The sequence below is a fragment of the Melozone crissalis genome, unplaced genomic scaffold (assembly GCF_028551555.1).
Source record: "Melozone crissalis strain CALT ecotype California unplaced genomic scaffold, PUWL_Pcris_2 ptg000195l_1, whole genome shotgun sequence".
Lineage (NCBI taxonomy): Eukaryota > Metazoa > Chordata > Aves > Passeriformes > Passerellidae > Melozone > Melozone crissalis.
The window spans coordinates 129,428-147,081 of NW_026535960.1; the positions used below are offsets into that span (position 1 = coordinate 129,428).

At 57.4% G+C, this 17,654-nt stretch overlaps 1 protein-coding gene across 13 annotated transcripts in view; it reads right to left on the reverse strand.

Annotated features, from left to right (window-relative positions):
- Window positions 1-246: 246 nt before the first annotated feature.
- Window positions 247-17,654, reverse strand: part of SCRIB (scribble planar cell polarity protein) — a 134,911-nt gene continuing 117,503 nt past the window's right edge. For 11 of the 13 annotated variants that reach the window (XM_054293844.1, XM_054293841.1, XM_054293846.1 and 8 more), the window contains 9 exons: window positions 15,486-15,654; window positions 13,703-13,792; window positions 12,184-12,357; window positions 9,557-9,706; window positions 8,702-8,841; window positions 8,392-8,429; window positions 6,885-6,959; window positions 4,796-4,847; window positions 247-1,145 (listed from right to left, as the gene is read on the reverse strand). In XM_054293844.1, the coding sequence (XP_054149819.1) occupies window positions 979-1,145; window positions 4,796-4,847; window positions 6,885-6,959; window positions 8,392-8,429; window positions 8,702-8,841; window positions 9,557-9,706; window positions 12,184-12,357; window positions 13,703-13,792; window positions 15,486-15,654 (1,055 nt within the window). In that variant the 3' untranslated portion in view covers window positions 247-978. The remainder of the gene's footprint in view (window positions 1,146-4,795; window positions 4,848-6,884; window positions 6,960-8,391; window positions 8,430-8,701; window positions 8,842-9,556; window positions 9,707-12,183; window positions 12,358-13,702; window positions 13,793-15,485; window positions 15,655-17,654) is intronic. The other 2 variants (XM_054293848.1, XM_054293843.1) reach the window with 2 other exon arrangements.

The following is a 17,654-nucleotide window of genomic DNA, read 5'->3' on the forward strand; positions in this document are numbered from 1 at the left end:
GACTCCCCATCTCCGTGTGTAGGATCCTCTAACTCCCAACCTGACCCCAGCAACTCCACGTTCTACCCATCCCCAGTTCCTGAACTCTACCCCCTAAGGTACCTGCTGCCACACCTGTGCCCCTGTGCTGCCCCACTGCTGTCACACACCCCTGCACCCTGCTCTGGCTGCCAGCCCATCCCACTCCTGCCCAGTGACCAGCTCAGCCCCAGGGCCACAGCAGAGGCTCCCCACTCATGTGCTCTGCAGAGGTGACAAAGGGGACGTGCCCATCCCGGGAGGGAGCACAAAGCCCCAGCAGGAGCAGAGTCCCCCCAGGACAGAGGCAGAGAGCTGGCTCTGCTTTCCTTGGGCACAGAGGGCCAGTGGCAGAGGGAGGCACTTTGCTGGAATTCTGATGGGTTTTTCTCTTTTTGTTTTTCCTTCTTTTTGCCTCCAAGCTTCCCATTCTCAAACACTCCCAAAGGAAGTGAGGTGACACAGTGCAGGAGCTGGGAGGAGATGCTTTTTGGCAAAAGACTGGAAATTAAATAGGAGTAAAGGCAGGCTGGACCTTTCTCCTGATTCCCACCAGAGCAGAAGCTCCTTTTAACCACTACAAAACCCAAGCTGAGGCAGTAACAGCCGGAGCCCAACACACTCTCACACTCCTACATTCTCCCTGTCCTACTCTTCCCCACACACAATATTTACAGGCTAAAAAGCTGCCCACTGTCCTGGCCACCCCTCCTCTCCATCTGCCACCAGTCAGTCCAGTGTTGTCCCAGTTTGGGATGTGCCCCAGTGCGCTGTTGGGTGAGAGACGAGGGCGGCCCACGGCCCCAGAGGAGTCAGCTGGCCACAGAGCTCAGGGGAGCTTGTCCCGTGCAGAGTCTGCAGGCAGGGGGGCAGCCTGCTGCTGTCCCTGGAGCTCTGAGGGGCTGTGCCAGGCCAGGCCAGTGCCAGGCTGAGCCAGGCCAGTCCAGTGCCCAGGGCCACCTATGTGGGCACAGCGGTCTCCAGGCTGCGCCGGCTGTGCCGGAGCTTCCTCTTGCTGCTGTACAGGGCCATGTCCTCCAGGGCTGAGGGAGCTGCTGCTGATGGATCCCCTGCTCCCAGCGCCTCCTCCTCCTCCTCCTCCGGCTGCCCGTCCTGCTCCTGGGGCACTGCAATGACAAGAGGGGTTTGGATGTGAGGACAAAGCCTTGGTTAAGTCAGGTGAGAAGAAATCCTTCCCTGTGAGGGGGGGGTGAGGCACAGGCTGCCAGGGGAGCTGTGGCTCTCAGCAACCCAGTCTGATGGAAGGTGTCCCTGCTCAGGGCAGGGGTGGGACTGGGGGGTCTGAAAAGCCCCTGCCCAGCCAAACCATGCTGTGATTCTGGCAGCACACAGATGGCACAGCTGGCACAGTTAATGCAGATGCCAAGGCTATCATAGGATGACAGAATGGTTTGTGTAGGAAGGAACCTTAAAGCTCATCTATTCCCCCCCTGCCACAGGCAGGGACACCTTCCACTGTCCCAGGCTGCCCCATGCCCTGTCCACACTCACTTTCAGAGAGGTGTTCCAGGGTATTGCCAGGTGCTGGGTTTGGGACAGCACTGGTCTCAGTCACTCACAGTAACCCCTGGTGACCCACAGCTCATGCAGGGAGCACTGTGGGTGCTGGGGAGGATAAGCCATGGGTGAGAAGACTGAATGTGACTGAAGCTGCATGGAACACCGAGTGTCCTGAGTGTCCTTCTGCTCTTCAGGACAGGGATCCACCCTGGCCCAGCTGGCCAGGAGGGCTTCAAACTCAGGGGCACCACATGCATGGTGGGACAGCTGCTGTGCCTCAGGCGCTGGAATGGGAGGATCCAGACCCTTAGGGAAGGACAGGGACAAGGAGGTGAGGGTCACCCCCTGTGTCAGGCCCAGCTGGATGCAGGCAGCTGCTCTGACCAGAGCTCACAGGTCAGGACTGCTGAGACAGGGGACACTCCTGACCATGGACAGGGGACATCCTGGGATGAAGGCACAGGCATTGCCACTGGTATGAATCTAGAGATTCCAGTTTTGTCTTAGCATTTTGGTGGGAAAGAGCCTGTGAAATGCAAGTCTGGAGAAGAACAGGATGGATGCGAGTCTGTCACCATCATATTGTCTGAAAAATCCTCTTTGCCCAGGATTCTTCTCCTGGGAAGGTGAGAAGCCTCAGAGAAAAAGGAAAACAATGTTATCTCATTTGCTTCTCCTGTGTTTTGCTGCTTTGGAATGTGGTTGGAGATTGTTTACCCAACAGGTCATTCTTTCATTGGTTTCATGTGAATTGTTTTAACTTAATGACCAATCACAGCCAGCTGTGTTGATGCTCTGGAGAGAGTCACAAGTTTTTAATTAGTATCTTGTTAAACCTTCTGTCTGTATCCTTTCTCTATTCTTTAGTACAGTATTCTTTAATACCATATAGATCACAAAATAATAAATTAGCCTTCTAAGAACATGGAGTCAGATTCATTCCTTCCTGCCACAGGGGACCCCAGAAAATGCCACACAAGTCTTTGGAGAGGTGATGTGGCTAAAAAGGCTGGACAGGGATAAATTAAGGCCACAGGAGGGCAGAGAGATTTAAATTAAAGCCACAAGAGGGCAGAGAGTGTCAGAGCTGCAGAGTTCATTAGCCAGCAGCAATTAGGGCAGGGGCAGGATGGGGAGGCTCCGTTCCTGTGGCAGCTGCTGCCCACAGCAGACAGCCCAGGTGGGCAGGAAGCACAGGGAAATGCAGCTCCTCATGTCCCACAGGAACAGCCCAGGTGGGTCAGGAGCACAGGGAAATGCAGCTCCTCACATCCCACAGGAACAGCCCAGGAGCACAGGGAAATGCAGCTCCTCAGGTCCCACAGGAACAGCCCAGGAGCACAGGGAAATGCAGCTCCTCATGTCCCACAGGAACAGCCCAGGTGGGCAGGGAGCACAGGGAAATGCAGCTCCTCACATCCCACAGGAACAGCCCAGGAGCACAGGGAAATGCAGCTCCTCAGGTCCCACAGGAACAGCCCAGGAGCACAGGGAAATGCAGCTCCTCCCAGCACACCCCGTCCTCTTGCCCATGCGGAAACAGTTCCTTCCATTCTCTGCTCTGGCTTCATGGTCATCATCTTGAAGGGATTTAAAAACCTTTACTCCAAGGATTCTATGAGGCTGTGGAGTTACTGAACTGCAGAGCAGCATTCTCAGGGTGGAACCATCAGTGTTAATGGTTTGCTAGCACAAGGTTTCAGAATTGCTGTGAGTCAAAAATCATAATTCCATGATCCAGGACCATTCTGATTATGCTGGCTGGAATGCTGCTCTGCCTGGCAGAGTGAGAGGGGATGGGGGGGCTCTGTAAAAGCCAGGAGAGCTGACTGGCATCCTCACCTCCATCCTTTCCAGATCATTGGGGAAAACCTTGTTTGTGTGCCTCACACACACCACAGGTGATTTCAGCATTGCTTCAGGGCTCAGGGCTGGGTCTCTCGTGAGCACCACATTTTCCTTCTGGCTTTCATCCCATGTGAGGGCCAGCAGAGCAGGGACAGGCAGCAGTGAGCTCTGGGTGCCCTGAGCAGCAGTTGCTGCTCCCCAACCCTGCCCTGAGCTCTCAGCCTGCACTGCCTGAACAAACACCCTCAGGAGAATCACCCAGAGCTCACAGGATGGCTCTGAGGGATGAAGAACAGATCCTGTTCTCAGGAAAGCAAGTTTGTGTAGAGTCCTGCAGCAGAACCTCCTTCAGGAAACAGCTCAGCCGTGGCTCAGCTGTCTGGGATGCAGCCTGCACTCAGAGGAATTGGTCAAGATAAAAGGAACTGTTTGTTTTTTTGTTTGTTTTTTAATAAAGGGGTGAAACATGCAAAAAGGGTAGAAGCAAACCAGCACCAACTGTTAGAGGCAATGGGAGGCTACGCAGCAGGCAGGCTCTGCCCAGCTCCAGGGTGCTGCTGCAGCCCCTGGGAGCAGCTGGGTGAGGCCCAGGTGTGTGTTACAGGTGGGACAGACAGACACAGCCCAGCTGGACAGACAGACCCAGCCCAGCTGCACATCCCACAGCCCAGCTGGACAGCCCCGAGCTCCAGCTGGACAGACAGACCCAGCCCAGCTGGACAGCCCCGAGCTCCAGCTGGACATCCCAGAGCCCAGCTGGACAGACAGACACAGCCCAGCTGGACATCCCAGAGCCCAGATGGACATCCCAGAGCCCAGCTGGACAGACAGACACAGCCCAGCTGGACATCCCAGAGCCCAGATGGACATCCCAGAGCCCAGCTGGACAGACAGACACAGCCCAGCTGGACATCCCACAGCCCAGCTGGACATCCCAGAGCTCCAGCTGGACATCCCAGAGCCCAGCTGGACATCCCAGAGCTCCAGGTGCACACCTGTAACTCCTGCTGACCGAGGTGGTCACTGCCCATGGGTGCACCTCAGATGAATTCACCTGCACCATTCCCTGTTCCAGCCCGTACATGAGGGACACTGAACAGGTGACAGAGCCCAAAACCTCCCTGCCATATCCTGCTGCCACTCCACTCCAGGACAAAGCTGGAGAAAACCAGGCATGCTTGCAACACAGCACACAGATTAGTCATCACTGAAAACAATGCAAATGTGCAAATCTCCTACCCAAAATGAACGTGGCGAGCGTGGAGCTGTCATTCTAGAACAGACAGAACATGGCATTGCTTCAGGCAGCAATGGTGAGGGGCTCAGGAGGGTCCCACAGGGCAGGGGAGCCCTCCAGACCCAGAGCAGGGACAGCCAGGAGAGCCAGGAGAGCCTGGGCTGGGCTTACCTGAGTTACTGCGCTCATCCGCGTGCCTGAGGTCATCAGCTGCATCAGGGGACTGCAAGAGAAATGGGACCAGTCACACCTGGAACAGCTGGAACCCTCTGAGGGGACACTGACACAGCAGGGACAGTGCCATAGAGGGGACAGTGGCACAGAGGGGACACTGCCCATTTGGGACACTGCCACAGACTCCAGCTGGAATCCCTCGTGCCTGGCTCAGGCCCCCTCTGCCAAGCCCTAAACTTGGTGTGTGCAGGAAGGAGAGGAAGAGACACAAAAGGCACGAAGAGTAGAGAGGGAAGAGAAAGGCAGTGAGCTGCAGGAGGGGAGATTTGTGCTGGAGAGGAGACAGAAATCCTTGCCTGTGGGGGGGCAGCCCTGGCACAGGTGCCCAGGGAGCTGTGGGTGCCCCTGGAGCCCTGGCACTGCCCCAGGACCCCAGGCTGGATGGGGCTGGGAGCTGGCACAGAGGGGACACTGGGGCAAGGTGTCCCTGCCACGGCAGGGCTGGGGTGGGATTTAAGGTCCCTTCCCACCCAACCATGCCAGGATTCTGTGAACCACTGCACCCCACACACTGCCTGAGGCTGTGGGGGCACCTCCCCAGCTGCAGCAGAGCCAGGGCTGTCCCTGGGGAACTGGGGTGGTCTGGAGCCACCACAGGGCTCAAGCAGCCAGTGCCAACCCACTGGGACAGAACTGGGGAGGGCACGGCCCAAAGGAGGGCACTGCAGAGGGCACGGCCCAAAGGGAGGCACTGCAGAGGGCACATCCCAAAGGAGGCACTGCAGAGGGCACGGCCCAAAGGGAGGCACCCCAGGAAAATGAGGGATGATTCCAGGAGCAGAGCACCACCACAAGGGACAGGTGTCAGTGAAGAACAGACACCAAATAAAGCAGGAGTGCCTGAGAATCCTCACAGTGCACTCTGGCACAGCCAGCCTGCCTGCAGTGACACTTTTGTGTCTGCAGTGACACCTTTGTGTGTCCCCTGTGTGTCTGCAGTGACACCTTTGTGTCTGCAGTGACACCTTTGTGTCCCCTTTGCGTCTGCAGTGCCACCTTTGTGTCTGCAGTGACACCTTTGTGTCCCCTTTGCGTCTGCAGTGCCACCTTTGTGTCTGCAGTGACACCTTTGTGTCCCCTTTGCGTCTGCAGTGCCACCTTTGTGTCTGCAGTGACACCTTTGTGTCCCCTTTGCGTCTGCAGTGCCACCTTTGTGTCTGCAGTGCCACCTTTGTGTGTTCCATGTGTGTCTGCAGTGCCACCTGTGTGTCTCCAGTGCCACCTTTGTGTCCCCCGTGTGTCTGCAGTGCCACCTGTGTGTCCCCACAGTGAGCTCTCCCCCAGTGTGGCAGTGCTTGCTGGCTCTCCATGCCCTGAATCTGCTTCATGCTCTGCACACAGAACTAAAACACCCACCCAGAACCCCTCAGACACTAAAAACCCACCTGAACCCTTCAGACACAGGGAACCTGCCCAACTCAGCTGTCACCAATGCCACCAGGGCCTGACTGACCCAGTTTCAGCTCCCAGCCCCACAAGGTTGGTTCCAGTGGCCCCCAGAGCAGGGCCAGGGGTCAGGGTCACCTCCAGAGCTGGCAACCCCTGACAGAAGAGCTCAGAACTGCCCTTGTGAGGAGGGAGAAGCACCTCAGCATGGCTCTCACCCTCAGAACCAGGTGCTGACCCCACAGCTCACTGCCAGCCTGAGAACACCCAGCTGCAGGACACAGGCACAGCCCAGCTGCAAGTTACATCTGCTCCAATCTGGCATTTGCTAGCCATCATTTCTGTCACCTTTTCTTCCCTTTCAGTTCTCATCTTTCACTTGAAACTGTTTCAGGAGCCATTCTGGTGAAGATGGAGATGTTTTCTATCTGCAAAGCTTTTGTCATTCATTTTAAAACCACCTGGACCAACCTTTCCCTGACTCCTCTTGGCTGGGGGCTCCAGGCAGCCCCCAGTTTCCAGCAGGACTGGTGTCCCTGCCCCAGGGCTCTGCAGAGGGCTCCCCAAACCCCTCAGCCTCAGCTCCTGCACCAGAGCAGGGCCTGGGCTGTGCAGAGGGGGCTCAGCATGCAGTTTGTACCTGGATTTCGTAAACAGGTTTGGAGGAAGGAATAGCAGCAAATTCCCGGTAGTCAAACTTCTTTTCAGACATTGACTAGAAGGGACAGCAGAGGGGAAGAAACAAAGAAGAGAGAGTGAGGGAGAGGAAGGGCTGGAGAGGCAGCAGCACGATGAGCAAGGCAAGCAGAGAGCCCAGCAGGGGCAGAGGGAGAGGCAGGAGAGCCTGGGCAGGGCATGTGGGACAGAGCTGGGATGTGGGAGAGAGCTGGGACAGAGCCTGGGACACCCATGGGACGTGGGACAGCCCTGTGACACTGCCCTGGGATGTGGGACAGCCCTGGGACACTGCCCTGCAGCTCTCCTGGGGGCAGGAGGGGTGTGAGCCCAAGAGGAAGCATCCCCTGCCCCAGTGAAATGTCAGTGCACACCAGGGCAGGGGGCAAAGCTGGTTCTGGGGAAATTCATGGCAAGGTTCCTGACAGCCAGAGCAGAGTCAGGACCTCAGCCAGGGCTGGGTTATGGGGTGGCCTGGCAGGACAAGGCTCCCTCCCTGCAGCTGCTTTCCCTGCTCTGTCCCAGTTCTTACAGGGCTGTGCTGCAGAGCCCCATGGCTTTTACTCAGGGCTAGGAAAGGGAAAATGCTGATTGCAGGTACAGGTCTGCCTTGTGCTCTTGAGAAAACACAGGGCAAAATCCCTGAGGGGAAGTGAAAGGCTTTCTGAACACGGGAAAGGCTTTCTGAACACGGGAAAGGCTTTCTGAACGTGGGAAAGGCTTTCTGAACATGGGAAAGGCTCTCTGAACCAGGCAAAGGCTTTCTGAACCAGGGAAAGGCTTTCTGAACTTGGGGAAAGGCTTTCTGGACCTGGGAAAGGCTTTCTGAACTTGGGGAAAGGCTTTCTGAATCAGGGAAAGGCTTTCTGAACCTGGGAAAGGCTTTCTGAACACGGGAAAGGCTTTCTGAATCAGGGAAAGGCTTTCTGGACCTGGGAAAGGCTCTCTGAACCAGGCAAAGGCTTTCTGAACCAGGGAAAGGATTTCTGTACCTGGTGGAAACCTTTCTGAACCAGAAGGTGAAGCCGCACAGAAAGGATGGCACCATAGAACAGGAGACAGAGAGCAGATATGCCCTGGGGTCTGCAATAAGGGGTGGGGGTTCCTCTGGCCAGGAGTTGGGCCAAATTCCATCCACAGATCCCCTCCCTTCCCTGCACCATGCAGCAAGGACTGAGAGGGGCCCAGAGCTCTCAGCAGAGCTGAGCAACCAGGGAATGGCAGGATTTGGGAAAGGGGACAAAGGAATGGCAGGGCTTGGGAAAGGGGACAAAGGAATGGCAGGGCTTGGGAAAGGTGCAAAGGCAAGCAGGAGAACACTGTACGAGCCTGAGCAACCAGGGAATGCCAGGACTGAGGAAAGGTGACAAAAGCAAGGAGAACACCATACCAGGGGATGGCAGGGTTTGGGAAAGGTGACAAAGGAATGCCAGGGTTTGGGAAAGGTGACAAAGGCAAGCAGAACACCATACCAGCCTTCCTGGGGAGGTGACGTTCCTGGGGCTGCAATCTGCAGGGGGGGACAGAAGGGCACAGTCAGTGACAGCCTGGCTGGGTGACAGCCACCCCTGGCAGCCCTCCAGCAGCCTCAGAGGGTGGCACCACGCTGGGGGTGCCACTGTCCCAGCCCTCCCAGCCAACTCCTCCTCACCACTCTTCCAGGGATCAGGATTCCTGAAAAAAGGAATCCTGAATTCCAGCCAGGAAGAAGGAGGGAACTGCCCCCCAGAAGGAGGGAATTGCCCCCAGAGCCCACGAACTGCCCCTGTCCCTGCCCCGTACCTTCCATGGGCGTGGGTGACGGTGTGGGCGCGGGGGACGGCGACTCTGCCAGCTGCTCCAGGGGGCTGCGCTTCCTGCCCTCCTTGGACTTGGCAATGACCATCTGGGCCTTGAGGGCGTCCTGCTCCAGGGACTTCATCCTGCCAGGAACGGGGAGAGGGGTGGGACAGGAGCTGTGAGTGCTGCTGAGGGCACAGGGCCACCCTGCAGGGCAGGGACAGAGCCCCCCGGCGTCCCCAGGGCAGGGACAGAGCCCTGGGCCCAGCACAAATCCCCCCAGAGTCCTCAGGGCAGGCAGGGGCAAAGCTGGGCTGTCCTTTGCCACCCCCAAACACACCTGGGAGCACCTGTGCCACACACACAGAGCCTGGAGCTATGGACCAGCACACTGTGGGCAGCCCCAGAGTGCCAAAAAACAGGACAGGGACCTGAGCTGGGGACAGAACTATGGGGATCACACGAGCAGGATCAGTGCTGGGGCTTCATCCTGCCCTGTGCTTGGTGTGCTGCACCTGAACCCTCCTGAGCCAGCAGGAGAGCATGGAGGCCAGGCTGGATGGGGCCCTGAGCACCCTGGCATAGTGAAAGGTGTGGAAGGAGGTAGAACTGGGTGATCTCTAAGGTTCCTTCCAACCCCTCTGGGACCCTGTGACACAGCTGGGAACCATCAGAGGTCCCTTCCTCCCCATCAGCCCCAGCACCCCCCTGCTCTCTGGGGTCACACCAGGGCCCAGCCTGGTCCTGCCCCAGGAGCCCCCAGCCAGGAGCATGCAGCTGTGGCAGGGCAGTGCACACCTGGACTGGCCTCCTGACCCTGGCCTGGGGACACTGACAGGAGCATGCAGCTGTGCACACCTGGATTGGCCTCCTCCTGCCCCAGGGGTGGCTCTCGAGGGCTGGCTCTGCCCTGGGGCAGCAGCAGCAGCTGCTCTCTGCCTGGACTGGTACAGCCTCCTGGCCAGGTCCTGCTCGTACTGCTTAACACTGTCTTCAAGGGTTGAGCATCTGAGGAGCAGCAGGAGGGACAGGAGGGACAGGAGGGACAGGAACAGGAGGAGGAGGAGAGGAAGAGATGATGGTGATGAACATCGCAGCAGACAAGAACAGGAAAAGAAAGAAACAGATACAGCAACAAACCCTGGGCAGGGGAAACTCGGCTCTGACACGGGGCAGCCTGGGCTCGGCTGGTCCCAGGTCTGATCCCACCCAGCCCTGGCCATGGCTGGGGCAGCAGGAGCCCTTGGGGCAGTCTGGGATGGTGCCCAGGAACAGCAGCACCCATCAGTGCCCACATCCAGGGGACCAGGACCACATCCAGGGGACACCTCCCAGTGCTGGGAGACACCAGGAACAGCTCCAGCCCCATGGAGGGACCAGGAACAGCTCCAGCCCCATGGAGGGACCAGGAGCAGCTCCAGCCCCAGGGAAGGAACCAGGAGCAGCTCCAGCCCCATGGAGGGACCAGGAACAGCTCCAGCCCCATGGAGGGACCAGGAACAGCTCCAGCCCCAGGGAAGGGACCAGGAACAGCTCCAGCCCCAGGGAAGGACCAGGAGCAGCTCCAGCCCCACGGAGGGACCAGGAACAGCTCCAGCCCCACGGAGGGACCAGGAACAGCTCCAGCCCCATGGAGGGACCAGGAGCAGCTCCAGCCTCAGGGAAGGGACTAGGAACAGCTCCAGCCCCATGGAGGGACCAGGAGCACCTCCAGCCTCAGGGAAGGGACTAGGAACAGCTCCAGCCCCACGGAGGGACCAGGAGCAGCTCCAGCCTCAGGGAAGGGACCAGCTGTGGCTGCCCCTGGATCCCGGGCAGTGCCCAAGGCCAGGCTGGATGGGACATTGGGAATTAAGAATTGTTCCCTGTGAGGGTGAGCAGCCCTGGCACAGATGCCCAGAGCAGCTGTGGCTGCCCCTGGATCCCTGGCAGTGCCCAAGGACGGGGCTTGGAGCAGCCTGGGACAGGGGAGGGTGTCCCTGCCATGGCAGGGGTGGCATCACACAAACCCTCAGGTCCCTTCCATCCCAAACTGTTCCGTGGCTGTGCCAGGGGCTGTGTGTGCCCAGAACCCCTGTGTGAGCTGGGGCTGTGTGTGCACAGAGCACAGGGGTGCTGGGGAAGGGGCATCCCCCATCCTGGCAGGGCCCTGATGGCACAGGGACAGCAAGGAGAGCCCAAGGAGGGCAGAGTGAGGGTCACGAGTGACAGCACAGAGCAGAGAACCGGAGAGAAGCAAAGACAGGAGGTCAGAGAGGGAGGAACAAACCCAGTGGGGCGGTGGGGCTGAGCCCCCGAGTGGGGCAGGGCAGCACCTCCCCTGCAGACAGGACCTGGCCAAAACCCTGTGCCCATTCCAGAGCTGGAAAAGGGGCTCTGACAGCCCTGGATCCTCCTGGAGATCTGGGGCAGGAGGGAACAGTCCCTCCTGTCCCACAGAAAGGGACAAGGGCCTGCAGTGCCAGGACAAGGGGGAAGGAATGGATTCCCACTGACAGAGGGGGCAGGGCTGGAGGGGACCTCGGAAAATCCTTCCCTGGCAGCTCTGGCACAGGGTGACCCAAGAATCCTGTGGTGCCCCTGGCAGTGCCCAAAGCCAGGCTGGATGGGATATTGGGAATTAGGAATTGTTCCCTGGGAGGGTGTGAGGCCCTGGCACAGGGTGCCCAGAGAATCCTGTGGTGCCCCTGGATCCCTGGCAGTGTTCCACTCTTTCAAGGCTGATGGAACAGCTCATGTGGGTGAGAATGGGAATGGCCAGACCCTGCCATTCTTGGCTGCAGCAGGATGTCCAGCCCAGCTACCCTGGAAATGAGAAGTTCCATTTTTCCTTTTGGATGTGTGACCTTGCAGCCTCAGTGACACCATTCCAAAAGGGGCACAAACAAGGTGGGAATGGTGTGTGAGGGCAGGACACAGCCAGCACAGCACCCAGCTGGGTTTGTGTCCATGGGGAGCTCCCTGTGCAGGGCTGGGCAGCACTGGGGGAATCACAAGGGACAGGCTCAGCCAGGGTTGGACAGTCCTGCACAGCCTCCCTCGACATCTGCCCCTGACAGGGTCCCCATTCCCTGGTTTTACACCCTTTGGGTGCCAGATGTGCAGGAGCTGCCCTGCTGTATGAAAGGATCCCCACTCCCTGGTTTTCCTTCTTTAGGAGCTGTCCTGCCCTGTAAAAGCATCCCCCACTCCCCAGTTTTACTCCTTTAGGACCAGCCCTGCCCAGTAAAAGGATCCCCCATTCCCCAGTTTCACTCCTTTAGGAGCAGCCCTGCAACAGCATCCCCCATTCCCTGTTTTCCCTCCCCTTATCCCCACACCCAGGACCAGCCCTGCCCAGTAAAGGCATCCCCCATTCCCCGGTTTCCCTCCTTTAGGAGCAGCTCTGCCCTGTGCCAGGATCCCCCACTCCCCGGTTTCCCTGCCCTCATCCCCAGCCCGGCGCTGCCCCTCTCCTCCCCGCAGCACAGGCAGCCCCGGCTCACCGTGCTGCCCTCCACATGGCGCGTTTCTCGGCCTCCAGGGCGCGGCGCTCGGCCGGGGACAGCTCCTTGTCCTGCTGGGCCAGCAGCTCGGGGCTCTGCATCCGCAGCCGCTCCTGGTGCCGCCGCTCCGCCTTGGCCGTGCGCACGGGAGCGCCGGGCTCCAAAGGGGATAACCTGGGACACGGGGGACAGGGGGCTGTGAGGGGCTCACCTGGGGTCACCTGCCCTGCTCACCTGCCAGCCCTGCTCACCTGCCCCTCTGCACACGGGAGCACCGGGCTCCGTGAGGGTTAACCTGGGACACGGGGGACAGGGGGGCTGTGAGGGGCTCACCTGGGCTGCAGGGCTCACCTGCCAGCTCTGCACACCTGCCCCGTGCTATGGCAGCCCTGCTCACCTGCCCTGTGCCATGGCAGCTCTGCACACCTGCCCCGTGCCATGGCAGCCCTGCTCACCTGCCCTGTGCCATGGCAGCTCTGCTCACCTGCCAGCCCTGCTCACCTGCCCCTCTGCACACGGGAGCACCGGGCTCCGTGAGGGTTAACCTGGGACACGGGGGACAGGGGGGCTGCGAGGGGCTCACCTGGGCTGCAGGGCTCACCTGCCAGCTCTGCACACCTGCCCCGTGCCATGGCAGCCCTGCTCACCTGCCCTGTGCCATGGCAGCTCTGCTCACCTGCCCCGTGCCATGGCAGCCCTGCTCACCTGCCCTGTGCCATGGCAGCTCTGCTCACCTGCCCCGTGCCATGGCAGCCCTGCTCACCTGCCCTGTGCCGCTGCCAGCTCTGCTCACCTGCCCTGTGCCATGGCAGCTCTGCTCACCTGCCAGCTCTGCTCACCTGCCTGGTGCCACTGGCACGGGCTGCCATGGATGGGGAGGACACAGGACACAGGACAGCTCCTTGTAAGGAGTTTCTGGCTGGATGGGGCTTGGACTGTCCTGGGAGCAACCCCCAAAGTGTCACAGACATCTTTTATGGAAAATCCTTTCCTTAGGATTTTTCCTCCTGAGAAGCCAAGAGGCCTCAGGAACAAAATGTAAACAATGGTTATCTGCTGCTGTGGGATGCAACAGGTGCATCTGTGATTGGTCTCATGTGGTTGTTTCTAATTAATGGCCAATCACAGTCAGCTGGCTGAGACAGAGAGTCCGAGCCACAAACCTTTGTTATCATTCTTTCCTATTCTATTCTTAGCTGGCCTTCTGATGAAATCCTTTCTTCTATTCTTTTAGCATAGTTTTAATGCAATATATATAATAAAATAGTAAATCAGCCTTCTGAAACATGGATTCAGATCCTCATAACTTCCCTCATCCTCAGAGCCCTGTGAACACGGTCACACCGAAAGGCAGGGGGTTGAAACCAGAGGGTCTTGCAGCTCCCTCCCACCCAACCCAGCCCATGCTGGGTTCCACGAGGTTGGCTCTGCTCAGTTCCCCTCCCTGCCTCCCCCAGAGCCTTCCCTGGCAGCCCCTGGCTGTTGAAGGGAGGAACTCTGCAGCCCCTGCCCCACTCACCCCGACATGGAGTTGGTTCTGTGCTCAGGCTTGATGCCCTCCTCCAGGGAATTCCTCTGAGAGCTGCTGTTCTCACTGAGCTCCAAGGGCCTGGAGAAAGAGCCCTGTGAGCTGCAGCACCACGGGCTGCACACCCAGCCAAGGGTGAAGCTCCACCCCAGCAACAACTGCTCCAGGGTGAAGTCACAGCCCTGTGTGATCACTGCTGTGAGCACTCCTCTGGGATCTCCTGAACATCCACACGAATAGCAGAACTCATTTCCTGCACCTGCAGGTCACCCAGCTACTGACACACACACACACACACACACACACATACACACACACACACATCTTTCCTCAGTTTTCCTAATAAAAATATTTGTTGAGCTTTCTTTTCCTCTGGATCTCACCCTTCAGCCCTGGGAAGCAGCACCTCACTCTTGGCTTTGTTAGATGTGGCACAAAGGGATTCCAAACAGAGGAGCCCAAGAAAGATTCCCTTTGGAAACCCTTGTCACCTGATCCTGATTTTACACCCTCATTAACAAATTAATTTGATTATTTTAAGTTGTTCCATGAGATGGGCTATGGAGCTGGCTGAGAGAGCTGGGGGTGCTCAGTTTATGGTGACACCCAGCTCTGATTTTTACTGCTCAAGTTTATTTTAATTAAATTTCAGTTTCTCTTCCAGCATGACGAAGAATATTTCAAGAAACACAACTTCAGCCTCTTCCACTGCCTCTCTTGCATCCCAGCATAAATAATAAACAACTGATGGAGCCAGGCTTCCTGTTCTCCAGCATGCCATGTTTCAGGATGGGAACAGGAGGGACCAGGGGGGCTTCCAGGGAACCAAGGGGCTGTGTGTGACTGCTTTCCTCCTTGGAGCTGCCCCAGCTCAGAGGGGCAGGGCAGTCTCAGGGCACTGTGATGTGAGAAGCTCCTCCAGTGAGACTGGGCAGAAACAACAGAGAGAAATGAGATTGCAGCGCCAGGGAGTGTTCTGCCACTGTGACTGAGACGTGTTTGTGCAGAGGACACTGTCTGTGCCAAAGGCTTCAAAGGCAGATAAGGACAGCTTCAGCTTTACTTCAGTGCATTCTGAATTTATCTGGAGCCTTTCAGAACCCTGTTCTCATTCCTCTGTTCTATGCCCAAGAATTAGAAAAAACCATCAGGGTAACCTGGAGGCCAAGTCCCAGAGAACGGGGAAACAAGCCTAAAAAAAACCCCAATTCTGTTTTAGCATCACTTTATCATTCAGCTTATCCTGAAGCATCTCTCTAAAATCAACCTCTCTCCACACCATGGGGCACAGCTGAAGGAGCTGCTCCCTGGAAAGAGTGAGATGTAAAGCTTGGCCTTTTCTGAAGCAGAAATCTGTGCCAGCCCTGTGCCCTGAGAGCTCCTGGGACTCTGCCCGTGGGAGGTGCAGGGCTGCCTGCCCTGGCTGAGACAGAGTAGAAATTCTCCAGAGTAGAAATCCATTTGGATTTAGGTGGAATGCACATCTTTGAGTCTGTGGTTAGAAAACACAGCTATGGAACCTGACTGCAAACCTAGGCTCAGGGAAACTGCTTCAGTGAAGGACAGAGAGAAGGGGGGAGACAGAGAGACTGCTGTGAGAGCAGGCCAGCCTGACCTAAGAATTCTTTCTGATAAAGAAGAACTAGTGGCAAATGTCATGCAAAATGCGTAAAAATGAATATGCATGAACCTAATAATAAACATACCGGCTTTACAACTTGCACAAAGCTGTGGAGGTTTTGGTTATCTCTGAAAAACAAGGGTGCTGCCTTACCGAGCTGCTGGAGCCTGGCTGCTCCTCCCGTTCAGCCTCTCCACCTTGTACTCCATGCCCTCGATGATGACGCTGGACTGCACGGCCTGGGGCGCCCGCCTGCCCTCCTCCTCCTCCTCCTCAGCTTCCTCCTCCAGCAGCAGGGCTCGCTGCTGCTGCAGCTTGCGGGCTGCAGGGACACAGGGGGCAGATCACACACCTGAGAGCACTGGCTGAGCCCCCAGGACAGGATTGTGGGGGGGTCCTGACAATGAAACCCCCAGGAAGGGATTGTGGGGGGGGAGGTCTTGGCACTGAACCCCCAGGGTGGGACTGTGGGCAGATCCTGATAATGAACCCCCAGGACGGGACCTGTGGGGGGGTCCTGGCACTGAACCTGCAAGATGGGACCTGTGCGGGGGTCCTGACAATGAAACCCCCAGGATGGGATCTCTGGGCAGGTCCTGACAATGAACCCCAGGATGGGACTGCGGGCAGGTCCTGGCACTGAACCGCCAAGAGATTCAGTCCTGACACTGAACCTGCAGGATGGGAGCTGTGGGCAGGTCCTGGCACTGAACCCCCAGGATGGGACTGGGGAGGGGTCCTGGCACTGAATCCCCCAGGATGGGACCTCTGGGCAGGTCCTGGCACTGAATCCCCAGGATGGAACCTCTGGGCAGGTCCTTCTCACCCCTGCAAGTCTGGGCTGGTTTCATCCATCCATGAACACCTTTGCTCCTCCACACTTCCACCGGTGATGAAACAAACTCTGCATGGTTTCCTCAGCTCCCCCTTTCCTTATCCACCAGATTTCCATCCCTGGACACCCAGGGCAGGTTTCCAGCAGATTTCCCAGTGCTCTCAGCCTCACCCTGGAACTGGGCACAGTTTCTCCTGCCCTTTTCCCAGAGGGAAGGAAGAGCCCTGGCAGCCTGCAGGAGCCAAGGCTGGGTGCTGGTGCTGGCCCCACGTGTGGCAGCTGCCCTGGGACAGCTCTGCTGGTGAGCACAACACCACCAGAGGGTCAGGGACAGAGGGGACAGGAGCAGGCAGCCCTGGGCAGGGGTCCTGCAGGTCACCCAGGGGTGCTCCTCAGGGCTCAGCCCTGGGGCAACACTAAAAATCTTAAAAATATAAAAATAATATTAAAATTAAAAAATATTTCTTAAAACCAAAATAAAAATATTTCTTAAAATATAAAATAATATTAAAATTAAAAAAATTATTTAAAATAAATTTTAAACCTTAAAAATAGAAAAATAATATTAAAATTATTAATAAAATCATTTTTCTGCATTCTGCAGGAGCTGAATGCAACAGGAACACTCTGCTGCTGATGCCAAACTGGGAGCTGCTGGCGGCTCTCTGAAGGGCCATGGAGCCTTACAGGAGGGTGCAGACAGGCTGGAACACTGGGCAACCATTACTGGCATGAAACTGAACCAAATGCCAGTTTCAGGTATGATTTGGAGAGCTCAGTAAAAATGCTTTTGTCCACTTCACCTTGTTCCTTATCACCTCCTAAAGCAACTATGGGTAGGACTCGATGATCTTTAAGGTCTCTCCCAACCGAGTCATTCTGTGAATTCTGTGAACTCTCAAGCAAGAGGGAATTACAACACAAGGGAGAGCAGCAATGCAGCTCCTGGTGCAGCCCTGGAGCAGCACAGTGAGCTCTGCTGCCAGTCCTGTGTGAGGGTGCCACTCACCTGGAGCTGGCACAGCCCCACTGTGCGCAGGGGCTTTATAAATGCCCCTGAAGTGTTTATTGCAGGCTGCAGGCACAGAGCCCAGAGCAGGGAGCCTGGAATGCCCCTGTGCCCTGCAGGGAGAGCTCAGAGCCCCTGTGCTCTGTGAGAGCTGAACTGCTCAGCCTGCAGAGGACAAAGCTGCAGGCAGAGCTCAGAGCCCCTGTGCTCTGTGAGAGCTGAACTGCTCAGCCTGCAGAGGACAAAGCTGCAGGCAGAGCTCAGAGCCCCTGTGCTCTGTGAGAGCTGAACTGCTCAGCCTGCAGAGGACAAAGCTGCAGGGAGAGCTCAGAGCCCCTGTGCTCTGTGAGAGCTGAACTGCTCAGCCTGCAGAGGACAAAGCTGCAGGCAGAGCTCAGAGCCCCTGTGCTCTGTGAGAGCTGAACTGCTCAGCTGGACAGGACAAGGCTGCAGGCAGAACTCAGAGCAGCCCTGCAGC